The following is a 21,016-nucleotide window of genomic DNA, read 5'->3' as shown; positions in this document are numbered from 1 at the left end:
GTGTACCATCCTTTACAAATTAACGGCTTGAAAAGGTTTGTCCAAAGAGAATTAAACTTAAAGTTCTTCGGTCCAAATGACAATTTGGTTTTCCAGTAATTTCATCATTAAAAAAAAAAAAAAAAAGTTTACATTTATCATGTTGAATGAGTCGAAGACAATTGAATATTAAGTAAATGTTCAATATTATCCACATTTACATGGGTACATCTGAAAATGCTGTTTGCACATCAAAGAGGTTTCCATCCAGGAAAAGCATTCTAAACAAAATTATGAACATATGACACTGTATCATATGTTCATAATACTTCAGTATATTAATGGAAGTTATTGAGGAGGAAACAAAAAAAATTAATTTAATTTTAAAAAACAAAACAAAAACCCAAGTTTGAAATCAGGCAGGTCTGCACTTTTTCCTTCTGCCTAGAACTTCCTGCTGATACTTAAAAAAAAAAATTAAAAAAAATATTAAACACACTTATAACTGCAGTATTGTTATTTCAGTGTGGACTGAATCCAAACCTGAAGACACATCTTTGTTTTCAGATGTACCCTGTTATGAAAAACATCCCAGTGGCCTTTGACTTCAACCTGAGTCTTTAACCCACTCCGTGGATTAAACCCTGCACTCAGATTACCAGTGTGCACACAATAAATAAAACTGAAGTGCAAAAATCAGTACACTTACTGCAGTGATGAGCCGTCAGAACAGGACTGGAAGAATATAATTACAGAATATCATCTCTAACAGGTGATTGATGTACAGTGTAAGGCTGTAACAGCACAACGCTCCCAGGACTTCAGGAAAACCTATTTTAAAGTGACCTCTGAAAGCAGCACGTTACACCAGAAAATAACGAAATGAAGTACACTTAGACATACAAAGATGCAAAGTGAAACGGCTCACTACAAACTCTGTAGCACAAACTGGAAAAAAAAATTAAACGCTACAGCAGTTTGAGGACAGGTAAAATCTACCAACAACTCCGCAGAAAACTTTATTCACTATTAGTCACTTAAAAAAAAAATGTGCACAGGACGACAGCATTTACTGGAAGACTGTCTGTTTTACTTAGGATTCTAAAGTCAGGCTCAATTAAGGAGAACTCGGTGGGTACCATGTACCCCGCTTGTTTGATTAGCATGATTAGAGTACACAGAGGCCCAGGCTTAAGCAGGGCACTTAAACAGCTGCCTTTATGAAAATTGTGTTACGCAGTTAACAAACTGTTTCAATTAAACTACAAGATGCATAAATTTATGATCCTAACTGCGCTATGGAAGAGTGCTGCCCAGAGCTGCTTGAAAGAGTCAAGCAAGCATGATAGAAAAGAGCTGAGATGCGGAGACAAACTAAAGCGCTCTCAGGGCCAGATTATTAAGTACATGTAATTAAAGGGCAGGAAAGGAGGACTACTGCATGTAGTGCAAATGCAGCCTAAAAAACCCCCAAACATTTCTGCAGCTGCAATGATTCAGTACCAGTGGACACCGTGTGCTTCTTTTAATCAAAACCAGAGGAGACGGGGTGATGCAATTAGAGGAAGAAACAGATTCACAAAATCCAATCAGGTTTTTTTTTTTTAGCATTTGAGAGAAAGATGGCACAGCTATGTGGATGAGTATGACCAACGTGGTGCTGGTTTATGAAATATTAGTCAAATACAACTTAAAGAGCACGGCTGCCTACAACAGTGCTGTTAAAGGATTTTGATAAGTTAAGCGAAAAAAAACCTGAATTTGACCAGCACCCAGACACAAAATGAGGGAAAAAATTTGTTTATTTTAAATAAAATTTAAACACGCAGTTAAAAATAAATGTAAATATGTCTGGTCTGTTTTGCATGGGTGGAGTTCAGAGAATGTGATTTACAAATGTACACATGTCACCGAGTAATCTACATCAACTACAGTGACTTATTACAAAGACCAAGTGCAAGTTGGGGACGGGACGCAATTTGGCACAGGAACTGAGGTTAAAAGAGGAAAGATAGCGCAATAAGGCCTTGTATGTACAGGAACATGCTTCAGGTAAAATACATCCACCTCTGTTAGTGAATGTGTCTGTACATACATTTACACTATGTACTGATTGTTCTCTTGTTGGTGTGGCAGCAAGCTCTGCTCACCACCGACTACATCCTAATACTGATTCAGATGGATGTGAACAGAACTGAAACATAAACAAAACAAACCTTTTGTTAAGGATTGGCTGCTGCTTTGAATCAAGTATTTCTTAATAAGAGCTGATGTGTGCTATTTACTCTTCACAGGCTCAGATGGTTCAGATTTCTGACTGTAAAACAACAGAACAGAACAAATGAATAGCAAAAACCTTTAGATGACCAAAAAAAAGTCAATGTGTTGGGTTATTTTCCACCAAACTCCACAGAGACAACTCACTGGAAGAGCCACCATCTCTCTGTTTCAGTGTCAACTCTGTTGTACCTTCATCTCTCTTATTACTGTGACTACCAGTAACAGTCACTTTGTCACGTGTACCACTCATTCATGCCATTCCTCACTGGCAGTTAAAATGAGATTTTCTGAGCAAATTTCATGCGCCATCTTTCCCCTAAAACAAAGCTTTCGACACAGTCGTTTTAAAATCTACCACCCTTTTTCCTCTGTACGTGCATCAGCTGTGTCTAAGAATCCTGAGCAAATAATTAGAAATGTGCACTCTATTCTCAGAAAACCCAAGTTTAAAAATCCAGTCATGCAATTCACACTAATCTGTTTCTCATCAGCTGAGAAAAACAAAACAAAACACATTGTCCTCTAAGCTTTCCCTCTTTTGCTAGAACTACACATTTAGCTGCCTGAGGAGTGTGAAATGGTGAGCGAAATCATTAACCACAGCAGGCTTTAAAACAGAATCAGTGACAATAAATAAAACTTAAAAAAAATTTAAAAAAAGACTTGAAATGAAGCTGGTTTTTGTTCAAAGGGAGTGTGAATATAGATTTGCCAAATCTCCTGGTGCTGCCATGCTCATGCCCCACTTATCTCTGACACAGTCCAACCGACCCACACAGTCCCACTACCGGCTCTTGTTAAAATGGGAGCTTCTTCAGCTGCTCAAAGGTGATGAAGAACTGAGAAGTATGTTAAGGAAACAGACAGTGGATTGGCAGATACAAATACTTCAATGCATTTACCTTGCAAAAAAAAGTTGGTATTCAAATTGCACCAATGAAAACACTGACAGAGGGCATCATTGCCTGCACTACGATGGTTCATGGGGTAGGCTGAAAAAACTCACCGAGTCCATTACTTGAATGCCATACAAGTCAATTTAACTTGTACTGTGCAAAAGTCTCAAGCCTCCTTTAATTTCTTTATATTTTTCTTCTAAGGCAGCGGTCCCCAACCCTTTTTGCGCCACGGACCGGTTTATGCCCGACAATATTTTCACGGACCGGCAATAAGGTGTCGCGGATAAATACAACAAAATAAAACTAGTGCCGGTACCGAAAAAAGAAAGATTTATTCATAACACACGTGAAAAAGACCCAGGAAAACCGAGTTAACGATAAAAACGATAACAAAATAACGCTGAAAACCGATAAAACCCCTGAAAACCATACATTTCACACCTGAGCCTCAACTCTCGCGGCCCGGTACCAAACGACTTACGGACCGGTACCAGTCCGAGGCCCGGGGGTTGGGGACCGCTGTTCTAAGGAGCCAGACTTTCTTTAAAAGTACAGCCAGTGGCCAGCTGTTAAAAAAAAAAAAAAAAAAAAAAAGTTATTTAGCAATATAAAACAAACAAACAAACAAAAAGCATACTTCACTCATAAATATACACTGATTAGTGTGTAATTATGTTCTCTAAGAAATTGATGCATTCTCATAAATGCATAAAATGAATCCAATAAAAATACATAGGAGTGGGCACTGGCTTTGACCACAGTGGCTGAGATGGACATCATCCTTCTGCTTAATGGAGTAATGGAATGCAAAGGTCGAGGAGAGGAGAACTCATAGGTATTTATGTGACATGGAGGCAGTGAAATTAATTAAGTTGAGGACAAAATAAGAAGTGGCAGGCCTAAAAACTGGAAGTCATATCCACTGGGATTTATAACTACTCTGGTATACCATAACACCATGATATAGCCCGGGTCTAATAGGGATGGCCAAATGCTAAATTTCAAAGTACTAGCAGTTTTTTTTTCCATATTATATATCTAGATTTACTATTTCTGATCCTATTCCAGGTCTTTTATGGAATTAATTTTTTTTTCTAAGAGCTAGAAATGATCCAAAGTTCAAGTTTTGTTTTCTTTAAAGGATACAATGATGTTCCAAGGTCCCAGTCGTAGCCAGTTAGGCCAAAATCCCTTGTAGAGAGCAAAGAAGCCTTCATTCTTCCACGTCTGCATCAGTCCATCCAATGTTCCTTTGTAAATGGGGTTTCCAGACAAAACTCGCTGGTTCATCATTCGAGTTCTGACCACATCTACAGGATTGGAGGCCAGTGCCCCCGCCAAGCCACATGCAAAACTTGAACTGCAGAAAAACACAGAATGCAGATAAACTACAGCTGTTCCTACTGCACAGCTAAAGACAGACTTTAAGAATAGTTTAAACTTACATGAAATGTGCTAAAATAGTGTCTCCCATGAGGCCGGAGCGAAGGAGGTGCTTCTTTGTTATGTCATAGACAGGAAGTTCCACTCCGACAACAATAGCTGCTCGCTGTGCTGTGGGGATGACACCCTGAGGAAGTGAAGGATGGAGAAAATTAATCAGACCGTAACACACTTACAGTGCAACTCAGTGAACAGAATGAAGCAAGATGGGTGCCTTTTTTCCCTTGAGGGCATAGAAAAGTTGCTTTTAGGCTTTGTGCTAAACTGTGGATAGATTGGACCAGATTAACTTGTAAGGAAATCACGTTTAGAGCTAGACCAGACCTAACTGTAACTTTTATAGCCAAAAACGCCTTGACCTAGCTATACAGTGAAATGCAGCACTCACTCTCCACAGTCCTCTGGTGCCTTCTGTCTGGTAGATGTTGATGAAGTTGGACATCATGCTGCCTTGGAGCAGGCTGCCCTGTGCCTGCATTCTGATCTAAAACAAACAGATACACAAAACAGTTACTAAACTTTTGGATTAGGTTTAAAAAAGAAAAAGGATCAATCAACTGTAAGGTTACTAGTATTCTGTTTCTGAGTATTTCTCAGCATATCAGTGTCACAACTGCTGTTTAATAAATAATAAAGCAGTGCTTTGATATTGACAGCACACACATTCCAATATCCTAGGGCTTACTGCCAACATTAGGAGTCACCTTGAGAACATCTGTAGGGTTGGCCAAAGAGGACGACAGGACTCCAGACACGACACCGCAGAAGACGTTGATGACCATCGTCTCATCTGTCACAAAATGACACAAATTGAGTCAAGACAGAGCCAAAACCAACCGGCAAACCTACAAATACGCTATTAAGATTATCCTATAATTAACTATGAATTGATTTCTAAAGGGTTATTTCTAGAGATAATGTAAATTTTATGAACACTTAATTCTTGCTTTGTGTATCAGTTTTGGCACACTATTGCATCTTCTCTGGGTCTAAACATCAGTGTTATTATTTAGCAACAGCAACCGAGACAACTCAGTTCAATTATTATCATTTCTTCTTAATGTTAATGTCTGTAGATTACAGAACAAAGTGTTAATTTTGCAAGGATCCAGTTACTGTATATTTACAGTTTAAAATATAAATAAATTTTTTTAATGCAAACCAATTTAAAATGTTGACTTTTTGTGACATTAAAACAAAAAATATTGGCATTATTTTAGGGCCTGTTTTTAAACATCTGTTGAGGAAGAAAAGTTCAATTGTTTGTGTACCTTGTACTTTCAACGTCTCACATCAACGTCTGATCAATGAGAAAAACCGACATATCAAAGACTCAACCCTTTTAAATATCTTACATCCTTAAAAACGACAAATCAAGAGTAGAGCTCAACTGATATATCAGTCTCTCTCATTTCAGCATTAGTGTAAATGTTGATGTTGTTGTTCACACTTTATTTTTTTACGTTTCTTATAATGCTGAAAAAAAATCCTCACAAAAAAATGTATAAATGGTATTATCACATTTCAGTGTTTACAGCTGTTTCTAGACAGATATGAGAGTTTGCTGCAGTCCAACAGTACTAGCCATTAAACTAAACAACCCACCCCCCCCCCCAAATAGCAAGAGACAATCAATTTGTCCAAATGAAACCTGTGCTGAGTATCAGTTCTACTTGTTGCTTTACTTATATTTGATGTACTTTCTGCCCTTGGCCAGGTCTGTCTTGAAAAGGGAGATTTTTAATCTCAATGAGCCTTTTATAAAGTCTTCAAAAACCAAGACAGGAAAAGCTCTTTTCTGCCTAAAAACTAGCCTTCAAGTAATTATGAACGTGAGCTGAACTGGTCCTTAAACTGTTAAACAAGATTTTTACAGACTTAACAGAAAACTATGCATTTTTCTAAGCTTGAATAAATTAAACCTCGCTGGGTGATTTTCTTTTGGCAGTTGCCAAAAATACATTTAAATAAAAAAAGGAAATGGCCTGAACACAACAACATGCAAGCAGAATGGAGTAGGCAACACGGCTAAGCAGACAATGCATAGTCAAGTGACACCTTCATGGCAAGTTGCTAACTACCTTGTAAAATATTTTGCTAGTAGGTGATAACCTACCCAACCTCTGACTATTTTTCTCTTTAAATGCATACTACAGAATATTGTGTATCGACAGTAGCAAATGATATACAAAAACACTGGAATTATTTGAACTCCGCAGAAATCATTATTAGCCTCAAAAAGAAACATTATCTGTTTGGCTCTAGTTAACAGGCTGTCTGAAATGAAGCTCTCTTTGTTTTGAGTAAAAGCTACAATATTAGGATAGCTATTTCCTGGAAGTTTGAAAGGTTAAAAATATGCTTAAAGGCACCAAGTTGAAATTACCGATTCCTATTCAGAGCTCTTATCAAGCACACAGTACTTCACAGTCAGTTTTGGGAGAGAAGAGAGAGGGAGAAAATCAAAGGTGTAATCATTGTTGCCAATTTGGCTTATCTGCACATAATTTTCTCATATTTTCTATAATCTGCATTGTGCATACTGGCTTAAAAAGGCTCAGATGGTTGATCTCATTTGTAGTAACCCAGTGTGGTGTCCACACTGGAGTAGAAATCTGACATTAGCAGTAGAATAATGTAATCGCTGTGTTGCTTATTCGGGACAGAAATGTACACAATTCCCTGTGATTTGTGGTCTCAAATAAGGTCAGTTCAAGTACAAGCTGGCAAATGTGCTGACAAATGCTATCTAAATTCAATTTTATTATATTTTAAACTGACTTTAAATATTATTTAGCATCAAACCACAACAACTATTGCCAAGGTAGCTGGTGCCCCCACCACCCACCACTTTTGGCTTTGGATGACATCCATGTGACAGAATGTGCCTAATATGCTTTCTGTCAGAGACTTCCCAGCTTTTAAGATGTATAAAATATATTTATTTCAGCTTTAAATCAAAGTAGAGAAACTCCACCCACCTGCATTTCAAACTTTGTTTGGTAAGGGCAGGCAATCAGAACAAAGCTGTCTTGCAGGGAAGACAGACTTAATATGGCATGTTTCAGACAAGCATGCAAAGTCAAGATATATAAAAAGGAAGCCAATTTCAGTCTCAAACAACATCACTTTCCTTTTCTGTCAATAAAAATGTATGCAATTTTGCGCTGTGCACACTTAATATCAAATGTATGTGTGACAAATGGATAAAAGCATATCAGAGTGGCAGTATCAAAACAGCCTCTTTCATAGTTTCCTGCCTTTTCCATCCCCACTCATCTTTCTGTCCCTTCCTTCCTTCCTGGACGCACTTTGCCTGTTGTTTAGCTTGCAAATTACTGCTGGCAGGTTAACACACTAACTTCCACATGGGTCAACACAGGTGTTGTATTGTTGCTCTATTCAGAGGAAATATGTTGGCAAAAAGAAATGTCCAACTTAACCTGGGTAAAATGTTGGGACCTTAGTGTGTTTGCATTTTCCCTTACATTGTTTACTTTAGCAAGGCTGATTTTGATTTTTAACAAATAAAGGACATCCACTCAGCTAAGGTGAATGTATTTTATTCATTTCCAGGGGCAAATTATCATATAACTGCTTTACTTTCAACCATTTCCAACGAACATACAAACATCATTAACCTCTTTTCATCCACTGGATCTCAAACAAGTGACAACACAACACAACACCCAATATTTTGCAATCCAAACAACGAAGAAAAGATTTGCAAGGAGTTTTTCATGTTTGATGCACAAAACTAGCATTGATTGCAAACAGAAAGAAAAAGAATGAGCATGAAAAATGAAAAGCAAGAGAAGTACGGTCATGCACAATCAATTTTTGGTTAACCTGCAATGGAGTTTTCTATAGTTATGAAAATGCACCAACCCCAGATTTATTGAAGGCCAAGAGCATTTTAGAAGCCGAATTTTGTGTTAATTATTCCACACTACAATGTTAAATGATTCTGATATTCTGCTGTTTGGTTTGCTGTCCTAGAAATATGACTTGCATAGTAATAAAAAAAAAAAAAATACTGGCTAGAAGTCAAATTGAGGTAAATCAGTACAGTGCAGCTTTGGTTATGCTCAATTCCTGTTCAATGTCAGTATATCTTAATGATCAACTCAACACTTGGCAAGAAGAAATGGCTGTTGTCTCTCAGGGAGCCATTAGAGAAGGACATTTATTGATATTCACTGGGGACAGTTTAACTGAGCTTCAAAGTTTGCCTTAAAGATCATGGCAGGCTTGTAAAGTGCTTGCTTTACGTAGCAGAGTTTTTACCATTTAAAAAATAAATAAATAAACAGCAATATTAATCTTTTCCCGTTTCTCCTGTCTATATAGGACCAGCTAACTCCACCATGCCACGAACCTCTGTTACATCCGAGCAGGCACCACTAAGTTATGGGGGAAAAAATGATCAATCATCTTAATGAGTGTAGTTGTAACACATTATCTTTGCCTTTTTGTTTTCATTTCACTTTATTTTCAGTTAGTTTACTTGAGTGTGTTCAGTTTTTAATCATTTGAAAATGTTTAGTTTTAGTTTTCTATTGTTTCAGTGTTAGTTTTAGACTTTCTCATTAGTACAGTTTGGAGGGTGTTTAGATATTTGGAAACATTTAGGGAAAAAAAAAATAAAAAAATCAGACGTCACAATACAAATGCAACTCTGTGTAAAGCAGGGGTGGGCAACTCTAGGCCTCGAGTGCCGGGGTCCTGCAGGTTTTAGATATCACCCTGGGTCAACACACCTGAATCACATGATTAGATCTTACCAGGCCTCTGGAGAACTACAAGACATGTTGAGGAGGTCATTTAGCCATTTGAATCAGCTGTGTTGGATCAAGGACACATCTAAAACCTGCAGGACACCGGCCTTCGAGGCCTGGAGTTGCCCACCCCTTGTGTAAAGAGATGGCCGAAGTGCCACAAAACTGCTTCCGTTTTCTTTTTTATTCCTCTCCCAAAAACTCAAAGTTTTATTTATTGCACAGCCCTGTGTCTTTATATTAACACATTAACTAAAATGTTTTACATAGTTTTTCCATTTCATGTGTTAAAGAGTTCAAAGATATGACTCTGAATAGCAGCATCAGTTAACCAGCTAAAATGCAAATGTAAGAAAATGGCTCTCTGTCAGTTCCGTTTTTATTATGGAAGATCCAAGATAGCTTAAAAGGCATTTGCTTATTGTAATCTCTGGTTTTGGCTGAGCCCAATTTAAAATCTTACAAATCAAATGCATGTTAAAGGACATTGCATCAGTTTCCTGTGAGGACAGAATAATTGTTATTCTAAATTTTATGCCGTATTAAAACACCTACATGGTTGGCCAGTTGCCTGGTTTAGCTGATTAGAGTAAACGCGAGAATACTAAGTTTTCAGCTGGGTTCTCTGTAACTAACTAATCAAATCCTGTGAATTAAAGACAGTCTCCTTCACAGCAGGCTGGCTGTAAAATTAGACTTTTAAGGAGAACTTAGTAAAAAGTAGAGATGGCACGATACCACTTTTTTATGTCCGATACCGATATCTTAAATTTGGATAGCTGCCGATACCGATATGAATCCGATATAGTGTGTTTTTTAATCAGTAAAACTGTTTTTTTAATATCTTGCTGCTTTTTGTATAACTTCATACTCAAGTTAAAAAACAAAACAAAACACTAAAGCTATTCTGTTATACCTGTATGCAAAAAATACACTGCACCCAAAATATTTCATAGTTCAGCAATACTGATCAATCTAATAAACTTAAACCTACTCCATCCTCCCTATTCTGGTATTTTAAAGAGTGAGCAACCTAACTAATAGGGTTCTAAATCTCCCAGCAAAAAAAAGGGAACCACCCACCCTCCACCTGGTGATGCTTAATCGATGTAATCAACTTTAATTTGATGCAGTGTGAAAAAAAATGCACAGAAATCAATTATTTTTCAAGAATAATTAAATAGATTCAACATCTTTCTTCAACAGAATTGCAGACTGCACAGATGGTACCTTCCCAAAGGAAAAAGTACTATAGCTTACTAGGGTATATTAGACTTAATAGTTACTATATACAGTAATGGACTTCTATACATTTTACATCAGATTAAAACTTTGGGTGTAAGATTCGGATAATTATTTATTAAAAGCTAGACATTTTAAATGAGAATAAGAAAGAAAAGTATGTCTTTGTGCCCCCTTTTCCCTGTTAATTTTTTGAGGTGCTTTTTTGATATTTAATGGATCAGATTACATTTTTTTATTTCCCTCCGATATCCGATTCAGTAATCTACGTCAGTATCGGACCGATACGTAATATCGGATCGGTCCATCTCTAGTAAAAAGACACAAAAAAAGATAATAGAGTTAGAAATAGTGATACCAACCTTCTGGCCGACTGACAAATAGCCTCTTCAGAGAATTGTAGGTTCCTATCTTGATTGTCCCATAAGAAGCCTGTCTCAAAAGAGCCGGGGAAATTCTGTGAGGAGAAGACAAAAAAAAAAATTAAAAAGAAAGTTTGATTCAAGTCAGTTCCTAAAGCGAGTATATATCAAGAACTTACTTGCGTGGCTAGGAATGCAAATCAATACCTTTTCAGCCTTATTAAGGATTGTGAAATTCAAGATATTGTCTGTTACACAGAAAGAGGATTTTAGAAAGTGTGCTCTGAAAACACCTGAATGCTCTAAAAACAAAGAGAAGCTTGTTTTTAATCTTTTTCAGAATGGATTGCAATACTTTTCCTGGTGGGCTGTCAGCTGAATTCAGCTCAGCCGCCCACAAAGTGTAGCAGCTCTGTGTTCAGTCTTTATTACTGTACATTGTAGACCACATCAAGGCTCCAGACTAACGTTCAGTTTTTTTCCCTCCCCTCAGTAAATGTAAAAAGGTATTCACTGTGTCTTATCATGTTCAAATAATAAGCCTTTACTTGTCCTGAAGAGGTTGCTGTGGCACATGTAAACTATTTGTTCTGATGATTACAAACAGTTAAGAAAAACCATATGGTGAACAGCCATCCAGTTTCTCTCCTTCAGAAGGTGAGTACCAAAGGGCTGACGATGAGCGTGGCTGATAAATGAGAAGCGAATGATTCCCCCACTTTTTGCTTTTCTCAGACTGCAACATCCTCAACTTGTGTCTTATTCCACCCACGAGAAATGTGAGCAGAGGAGTGGAGGCAACATGAATTGAACAGAATGAGAATGTATTTACCTCTGCGCCTCAGTTAAAGAGGGCATGTGGTGCAGCTTCATCATAAATTGGTTAGTTACTGCCCACCTACTGATGTATGCTACGATCTCAGATGTAACAGCGCTCATGACATGGTACCATTTAGGACTTAGTTAAATTGAGTCTGATTAGTTTCTTGTCTTAATAACTGAAACACCACACAGATGCAAAAGATTAGCTGATTGAAAATGCACGAGACATCATTAAAGTAAAGAACGATTGTATAACAATTAGCAGCTTCCCCTGTATGCCTGTTCTCTATGCTCTCCACATGAATTGTAAGAATTCGAACATTTTTCAGTATGGTGGAAAAAGACTGATTTCCTGGTAGGGCTGCTAAATTAATCGAATTTTAATCTAAATTACGATCTGGGCTTTCAACGATCATTAAAAATGACTGAGCGAATTATTAGCACCTCCCTTGTGCTTTACTCTCGCGCTGCTCCGTGTGGCAAATCAAGCGCACCTCTCTGCGTTTCGAGCACGCGTCACAACAATTAAGAGGACCCGAGGGAAGCTCAGAAAGCTAAGCAGAAGTTATTTGGAGAGGAGAGGATAATGGCTGCTGAAGAAAGAATGCCGTTGGTTGAAAAGAGAGGTAAAACGACTTCGGTGGTGTGGAAACATTACGGGTTCGCGGAGTCAGACGTGGATCAAGTAGACATAGTGTGTAAACTTTGCTACGGTGTCATAGCTGCACCACAGAGCAACACTACAAATTTATTCAGTCATTTGAAGACCGCTCACAAAGTGACATACGTTTGATGCAATTGTGCATTGTGTGGCTACACAGCTTGCCTTGATGTTTGGTTATTTGTATGCATAAATATTATGCAGTATTTTGAAGTTCACTAAACATAGATGTTTACATTTTTTATTTATTTTTTATATTGCAAACATTTGCACTGTTATCAGTATTTGCACACTATTTTATATTATTTTTTAACAATCTTTAAAGCCATTATTCAATACATTGTTATTGTTAAATAAATATCGTCAAATAATCGAGATCTCAATTTCAGTGAAAATAATAGTGATCCCAGGGGCTATGTTGTCTGGGGGCTTTTGCCCCCTGGTAGGGTCTCCCATGGCAAATTGGTCCTGGGTGAGGGACCAGACAAAGAGCGATTCAGAAGACCCGTATGAAAAGAACATCGAGGGAACAGTTTACCCTGCCCGGGATAGGGTTACGGGGCCCGCCCTGGAGCCAGGCCCGGGAGGGTGCCCGAGGGCGGCGTCTGGTGGCGGGCCTTAGTCCATGGGGCCCGGCCGGGCACAGCCCGAAGAGGAGACATGGGCCCATCCTCCCGCAGGCCCACCACCCGCAGGAGGCGCCATAGGGGTCGGGTGCAATGTGTGTCGGGCGGCGGCCAGGAGCGGAGGCCCTGGCGGACCGATCCCGGCTGCCAAGACTGGCAATAGGGACATGGAATGTCACCTCTCTGGTGGGGAAGGAGCCTGAATTAGTGCGTGAGGTTGAGAAGTACCGGCTAGATATAGTCGGGCTCACCTCACGCATGGCTTGGGCTCTGGAACTAGTCTCCTGGAGAGGGCTGGACTCTGTCTCAGTCTGGAGTTGCCCCTGGTGAGAGGCGGCGGGCTGGGGTGGGTATTCTAATATCCCCGGCTTGCTGCCGGTGCGCTGGGGTTTTTCCCGGTGGATGAGAGGGTTTGTTCCCTGCGCCTCAGGGTCAGGGAACGGGTCCTGACTGTCATCTGCGCTTATGCGCCGAGTGGCAGTTCAGAGTACCCAGCCTTCTTAGAGTCCCTGGGGGGTGCTGGAAGGTGCCCCACCTGGAGACTCTGTTGTCCTACTGGGAGACTTCAATGCTCACGTGGGTAACGACAGCGAGACCTGGAGGGGCGTGATTGGGAGGAACGGCCTCCCTGATCTGAACCCGAGTGGTGTTTTGTTATTGGACTTCTGTGCAAATCACAGTTTGGCCATAACGAACACCTTGTTCGAACATAAGAGTGTCCATAAGTGCACGTGGCACCAGGATGCTCTAGGCCGCAGGTCGATGATCGATTTTGTAATCGTATCACCAGACCTGCGACCATATGTTCTGGACACTCGGGTAAAGAGAGGGGCTGAGCTGTCAACTGATCACCACCTGGTGGTGAGTTGGATCAGGTGGCGGGGAGGACGCTGGACAGACCCGGTGCACCTAAACGCGTGGTGAGGGTGTGCTGGGAACGTCTAGCAGAGGCCCCAGTCCGCGAGATCTTCAACGCACACCTCCGGCAGAGCTTCAACAACATTCCGAGGGAGACTGGGGACATTGAGTCCGAATGGACCATGTTCAGCGCTCCATTGCCGGGCTGCTGCATTGAGCTGCGGCCGCAAGGTGGTTGGTGCCTGCCGTGGTGGTAATCCCCAAACCAAATGGTGGACACCAGAGGTGAAGGGAGCCACCAGGCTGAAGAAGGAGTCCCATCGGGCTTGGTTAGCCTGTGGGACTCCAGAGGCAGCTGACAGGTATCGACAGGCCAAGCGGAATGCGGCTCAGGCAGTGGCTGAAGCAAAAACTTCGGGTGTGGGAGGAGTTCGAGAGGCCATGGAAAAGACTTTCGGACTGCCTCAAGAGATTCTGGCAAACCGTCAGGCGCCTCAGGAGGGGAAAGCGGTGCTCTACCTGCACTGTGTATAGTGCTGGCGGTGCGCTGCTGACGCCGACTGAGAAAATTGTCAGACGGTGGAAGGAATACTGAGAGACCTCCTTAATCCCACTGACACGTCTTCCGAGGAGGAAGCAGAGTCTGGGGATGAGGGAATGACCCGCCAATTTCTGGGGTCGAGGTCACTGAGGCAGTTAAACAACTCCTCGGTGGCAGAGCCCCTGGTGTTGATGAGGTCCGCCCGAGTTCCTGAAGGCTCTGGACGTTGTAGGGCTGTCCTGGTTGACACGCCTCTACAATGTTGCGTGGAGATCAGGGGCAGTACCCCTGGACTGGCAGACCGGGGTGGTGGTCCCCATCTTTAAGAAGGGAGACCGGAGGGTGTGTTCCAACTACAGGGGATCACACTCCTCAGCCTCCCTGGGAAAGTCTATGCCAGGGTGCTGGAAAGGAGAGTTCGTCCGTTAGTCGAACCTCGGATACAGGAGGAACAATGCGGTTTTCGTCCTGGTCGCGGAACACTGGACCAGCTCTTTATCCTCTCGAGGATACTTGAGGGTGCATGGGAGTTTGCCCAACCAGTCTACATGTGTTTTGTGGACTTGGAGAAGGCATTCGACCGTGTCCCTCGGGTGTCCTGTGGGAGGTGTTGCGGGAGTATGGGGTGTCTGGCCCACTGTTACGGGCCATTCGATCCCTATACAACCGTTGCAAGAGTTTGGTTCGCATTGCCGGCAATAAGTCGGACTTGTTTCCGGTGGGTGATGGGCTCCGCCAGGGCTGCCCTTTGTCACCGATTCTGTTCATAATTTTTATGGACAGGATTTCTAGGCGCAGCCAAGTGGCGGAGGGCTTTCACTTCGGTGGCCTCAGAATCTCATCTCTGCTTTTTGCGGATGATGTGGTTCTGTTGGCTTCATCAGGTGAAGGCCTCCAGCTCGCACTGGAACGGTTCGCAGCCGAGTGTGAAGCAGCGGGAATGAGGATCAGCACCTCCAAATCTGAGGCCATGGTTCTCAGCCGGAAAAGGGTGGAGTGCCCACTCCGGGTCGGGGATGAGTTCCTGCCCCAAGTGGAGGAGTTCAAGTATCTCGGGTCTTGTTCGCGAGTGATGGGAGAAGGGAGCCGGAGATCGACAGACGGATTGGTGCTGCGGCTGCAGTGATGCGGACGCTGCACCGGTCCGTCGTGGTGAAGAGGGAGCTGAGTGTAAAAGCGAAGCTCTCAATTTACCGGTCGATCTACGTCCCGACCCTCACCTATGGCCACGAGCTGTGGGTAGTGACCGAAAGAACGAGATCGCGGGTACAAGCGGCAGAAATGAGCTTCCTCCGAAGGGTGGCTGGCCTCTCCCTTAGAGATAGGGTGAGAAGTTCGGCCATCCGGGAGGGGCTCAGAGTAGAGCCGCTGCTCCTCCACATCGAAAGGAGCCAGTTGAGGTGGTTCGGGCATCTGACAAGGATGCCCCTGGGCGCCTCCTGGGTGAGGTGTTCGGGCATGTCCCACCGGGAGGAGGCCCAGGGCAGACCCAGGACGCTGGAGAGATTATATCTCTCGGCTGGCCTGGGAACGCCTTGGTGTTCCCCGGATGAGCTGGAGGAGGTGGCTGGGGAGAGGGAGGTCTGGGCTTCTCTGCTTAGGCTGCTGCCCCCGCGACCCGACTTCGGATAAAGCGGATGAGGATGGATGGATGGATAATAGTGATTATCATTTTTGCCATAATCGAGCAGCCCTATTTCCTGGTCACTGGCAGGAGGATAGAGGACAGAAGAGACAAGGAGGCATAATTTAAAGAACTCAGAGGACTTTAGGCTTCACGTGGGCAGCCAACCCAAGTATATCATTAATTCTTCCCACCTTGTGGTTTCCCCAACAGCTCGCCAGCTAGCTACTCTGGCAATCCATGATATTACTGACCTTCCACCAGCTCCAGTCCAAGATAGTGGAGTTGGAGTTCATCCACAGGGTGAGAGACAGCTGATTGTATTGTTCAGGTATTTATGGCCACAAAGTACTTCACAAATATTTCCACGGGAGAATTTATTAACTGTGTTATTCAATAACTCATTTAAGAAAATGTGTGCAAAGAAAGGAGCCACAAATGTGAACACAGGGTTGCTTAATTATGTGTTTTTTGGTCAGTAAGACTATAGATATTCATCACAATCACTCAAAAGAAAGGGATTTATTAAATAAGAAAAGCATTGTTTGTTCAACTACATTTCCTATGAACCCAGACCTACTGGATGTGTACAAACGGCAAATAAAATATTTTATCTTCATCTTTCTTTAACTTTTATTATACCTTACCTAACAAAAGCTAAATAAACTTAACCAAACCTACTGCAGCATGGCAGGGATTTTTATTAAGAGGCAAAATTCAAGGAAAGAGATGTGATGAAGGCCAAAAGAGAAAAATATTTAAAAGTAGAAGCAGCACAAATATTGTTTAGGCTGAAATTAAAATTCATTTATTGCACAGCCCTGTGTACAGCTCATATAGTTATATTTTTTTGCATATCATACATTTTTACTGTATTTCTCATATGCTGTTTTTATACGTTTATTATTCCTTTAAATGATCACTTATTCTATTTCTCCATTTTATGTGGGCATTTTTTGCATCTATTGTGGACAGCAAAGGAGAAATTTAGTTGTACTGGGAAACATGTTGGGAAATATTTTGTTATATGCAGATATTTTGTGCATATGACAATAAAAGTTTGAAACTTCAATGTGAGAAACACTGACGGTGGTGAGTTTATTTTTAACCAGTGGAGTGCATTCATATTTACTGAAGCTTGTATCCCGACCAAACCAAGCTGCTGACCACTCTCTAACCATACGTGACCCGACTCCCTTCTCCCCCCTTACACAAAATATCATGAAGCTAAAATAGAATAGTAAACTGCTTTAACAGAGCAGCCAGCGTCACCCATATAAGATATCACAAGTGAGTAGCAAGTAAGGCGACTTATTTGACTGCACAATGAGAGAAAAGAAAATGAGAGCTCCCTGTCTTCTAGAAACAATAATTTACCTGGGATTGTATGCATACTCCCTGGAATTAAGAGCTGGTAGGACTGAAATTTTAAGGAAATCTTTATTCAAATACCCCCCACTTAAACTTACAGCGGAGTCCCATTTCAAAGTGTATTAGCTCTCAGTAAAGCTCAAATGAAAAACACTGGCGAGGGGGCAGTCGCTTCTCTGCAGCGCAAGCAATGTAGACAGGGAGATAGCAGAATTATTTATAACATTAGAGAAAATATTAATTGCAAATGGACTTTCCTACATATAAGAAATGATGAAACCAAAGAATGAGGTTTTGGTATTCCACCAAAGGGATATAAACCAGATTTTTTAACATTGTTGCTACAGAGTTAAATTTATTAAGACTTTTCTGTACATCAAATGGCCCAAAAACTACAGGAAATGCTAAGACGTCCGTTAGGTAAAGCAACACAGGCTCTTTGCCAACACTGCTTATGTGCACAGTCAGCCTACAAAGGCTCAATTTGAGTCAGAAACAAAAATCCTTGGCGTATTAAGCAAAGACAGGAATTTTTAATCTTGATCAAGTAATAGCATTCATGTAAACTAGAGAGGAACATCATGAAAAACCCTTCTACAGTGAAACTATGACATGGAGATCAAATGAGTGGCCTAAAAGATAATATTCCATACCCAGAGTAGAGTGCCCGAATGCCCTCCTCCTTCCCGATCCTGAACAGGGCATGGAACATGCCTCTGTAGCGCACCTCTGTGTACTGAGACTGACCTTGGACCTGTAGTCTGGTCTTAGTAAGGTCAATGGGAAATGTGCCTGAGAATGAAAAATAATGATAAATAGGGATTAAAAACATATTTTATGTGGTTTATCATTTTATTTTATTTATTTTATTATTTTAAAAAGACTCAGAATACAGAAAAAAAATGCATATCATGTAGCTCTATGTTCATATCATATACAGTAAACATCAAACATTTTCAAAGAGAAATCCTCTACTGAAGTCAATAGATGAGTTCTATGAGAGGAAAGATAGTGGTAGAAGCATAACTTCCAGAAAAAGTTCATTTTTGGCATTTAGAAAAAAAAAAAAGATTAGTCTGAAATGAACGCCTCAAAATTACAAATTGATTATGACAAAACTATTATTAACAGTTACTTTAATCTCAAAACTCATTCAAACCACAGATTATTCAACAGAATTACACATTTACTTATTGTTTATATTAAAAAGAGAAACATGTCTTTTTTAGTTGTAGAACTTCGCATTCAGTTGCAAAAAAATAAACAAACAGGTCCATGTAAAATGAACTAAACCTGCCAGAACCAAGCAGAGAGTAAATCTGAACTTGTATGGAGACGCTTACGCGAAAGAATGGGATGGACTGAAAGCCAAAGTGTTGTTAAAATTTGAATTTGAATGCCTCCATGGCTCTTGCTACTGGCTACTTGCTCTTAGAAGGTCTTTGTGTTATTAGTTTTACAACCCAATTCTAAGCAACATCTATTTAAACACTGGAAATGTATTTTTCTTCATTCTTTAAGACTCTAAACAGAGCAACAGATAAAATATTTTAATTTTGCCTCATGTTCTCTGCAGAGAAAAAAGAAGAAGAATAGAATAGAATAGTCCTTTATTGTCATTGTACATGTACAATGAAATTGGAGGTGCTCCACACCAACTGTACCGGAACAAAATATATAAATAGTAGACAATAGGATTAAATAGCAAAGAGTAGCTGATGAAGAGTGATTTAAATGTGTTTTTGCATGGAGCAGACAATCTAAAAATGATTTTGAATGTGATGATTGTGTGAGAGACACAAACTGAAGCTAAACACCAGACTTTTGTCATCGCTCAACAACCTGGACTGAACTTTGTGAATGCCACACACCTGCAGTTGCAGAATGGGGAACACAATTATCACCAAATGGCTTTGACATTTTCTCTGCTACATGCACCATTTCCCTTTTTGGAGCCAGTGTTATCTCTAGTGATGCATTTTCCTACAACTACAAATACTGGCGGTTAACCATTTGCATACAACGCACTCTACTCGTGTTACATTAAACACCCCCCCGCCCCCCCCAAAAAAATACATCTGATGGTCAATGTGTGGATATTGCGGCGCACCACGTACCGAATTCTGCGACAATCGAGGCCATCCCTCCGTAGATAAACGGCTTCCAGTTCAAGTTGGCCATCTCCGTGGCGGCGGCTGCTGCTTCCACCTGCTGCAGCCCCGCTAAAAATAGAAGAAGACCACCCAGACAGAGGTCAACGCAGTGCTGCCACCTCAGACAATACAACATGTCGACAAACATTGAGGTAAAAGAGGATGCTACAGATCAACGAAGTGCCTCAGCATCAGCATCCCAGCATACTGCGCCGGAAAGAGACGCCCCGCTGTATTGAACACGGCGAGGAGAGCCGTCATATTTGTTGTGACCCTACTATTGGCTCATAGTTAAGGCAATAACATTTTCGGCGTCTTGATTGGCTGGGGTGTAAGAGGCGGGCACGGAATGCGTTAACGGTAGCAACAGTGCCAAGAGAAATAAATTAAGTTATTTATTATTATTAATACTGGTCATAGAACGACGTTAAGAAGCTATTTTATTAATGAAATCTAAATCGTATAATGATATAATACAGTTTTAATCATTTTATAAAATGGTCTTTTTTTTTACAGAGATGATCGCCCACCTGCTTCCAGCGTTCCGCCTCGAAACAGATGGCTGCTACTAGGCTAACGGCTACTTCTAAAAAATTACTAGCCGGTCTGTTAGCAAATTTACCAACTGGCAACCAGTTACTGTCAAACTGAACGTACCTGTGCTGTAGATAAAGTCCTCGACCTTCTATGCAGCTTGGTTTCCCATGTGTCAGAGAATAACTATGCACTGACTTTAATACAATGCCGGCGGAAAACTTCTCACCTTTCGTTAGCTTCCCATTTACCCTAGCCTAGCGCCAACTGGGGCAGAATTTGTAAAAACAGGATTTCCGTTAGCACTTTCAAAATAAAACGCCTTTTGTCTAACTAAAGTAATCAAGCAATGTCACTTATGTCGTTACGGTTAAAGCAGTGTTTACACATAAAAAACATAAATAAACAAAGTAATGCTAAATTTAATTTCAGGTGGCTAAAAATGAAAACAGTGATCTTAAGATAAAGTTTTTTATGAAATAAACAATTTTAAAATAGTGATTTAGCTAGGCTACTGATGGTTTACTGTTGTTGCACTTATTTCTAAATGTTAACTGGGTATTCATCTATACAAATTAATAATTAACTACCACAGCTGATAGATCTTCAGGAAAGCTGATTTTGTTTTATTGGAGTTGTACTGTGGAACAGGTTTTGCGCTGAAGAGGGTGAAACACGCAGTCATACAAAAGTAAGAAAAGTACATTGTTTTCTAATATCTTTTCAGGTAGCACATTAAATTAAAGTCCATCCACAGCATTCAAACTGTGATATATTTAATCACACCATAGCATTTCCATCATCGTATTTCTTTAATGAACCCTTATTCATTTATCTTTGTGC

At 40.7% G+C, this 21,016-nt stretch overlaps 1 protein-coding gene across 1 annotated transcript; it reads right to left on the bottom strand.

The window, feature by feature from the left end:
• Positions 1-1,763: 1,763 nt before the first annotated feature.
• slc25a14 (solute carrier family 25 member 14) lies at positions 1,764-20,484 on the bottom strand. Its single transcript, XM_031750280.2, has 9 exons — positions 20,297-20,484; positions 19,604-19,708; positions 18,140-18,278; positions 10,984-11,078; positions 5,306-5,391; positions 4,990-5,085; positions 4,604-4,728; positions 4,305-4,518; positions 1,764-3,098 (listed from the first exon to the last, which is right to left on the bottom strand). Exons 2-9 carry the CDS (start codon positions 19,665-19,667, stop codon positions 3,057-3,059), a joined length of 861 nt encoding a protein of 286 aa, XP_031606140.2. The 5' UTR covers positions 19,668-19,708; positions 20,297-20,484; the 3' UTR covers positions 1,764-3,056.
• Between the last annotated feature and the right edge of the window lie 532 nt (positions 20,485-21,016).

This window comes from Oreochromis aureus, linkage group 10 (assembly GCF_013358895.1).
Source record: "Oreochromis aureus strain Israel breed Guangdong linkage group 10, ZZ_aureus, whole genome shotgun sequence".
NCBI lineage: Eukaryota > Metazoa > Chordata > Actinopteri > Cichliformes > Cichlidae > Oreochromis > Oreochromis aureus.
Note: the sequence above shows the minus strand (reverse complement) of the source record. Positions and strands in the feature narration are given on the sequence as shown.

Bases quoted from the DNA above. Each gene is read 5' to 3' on its own strand.
- slc25a14 (XM_031750280.2), bottom strand. From the start codon at position 19,667: ATGGCCAACTTGAACTGGAAGCCGTTTATCTACGGAGGGATGGCCTCG. The intron at 4,729-4,989 runs GTGAGTGCTGCA...TCACTTCCTCAG, and splicing joins GCACCAGAGGACTGTGGAGA to GGTGTCATCCCCACAGCACA. The intron at 3,099-4,304 runs GTATCCTTTAAA...CATACTTCTCAG, and splicing joins TGGGACCTTGGAACATCATT to TTCTTCATCACCTTTGAGCA.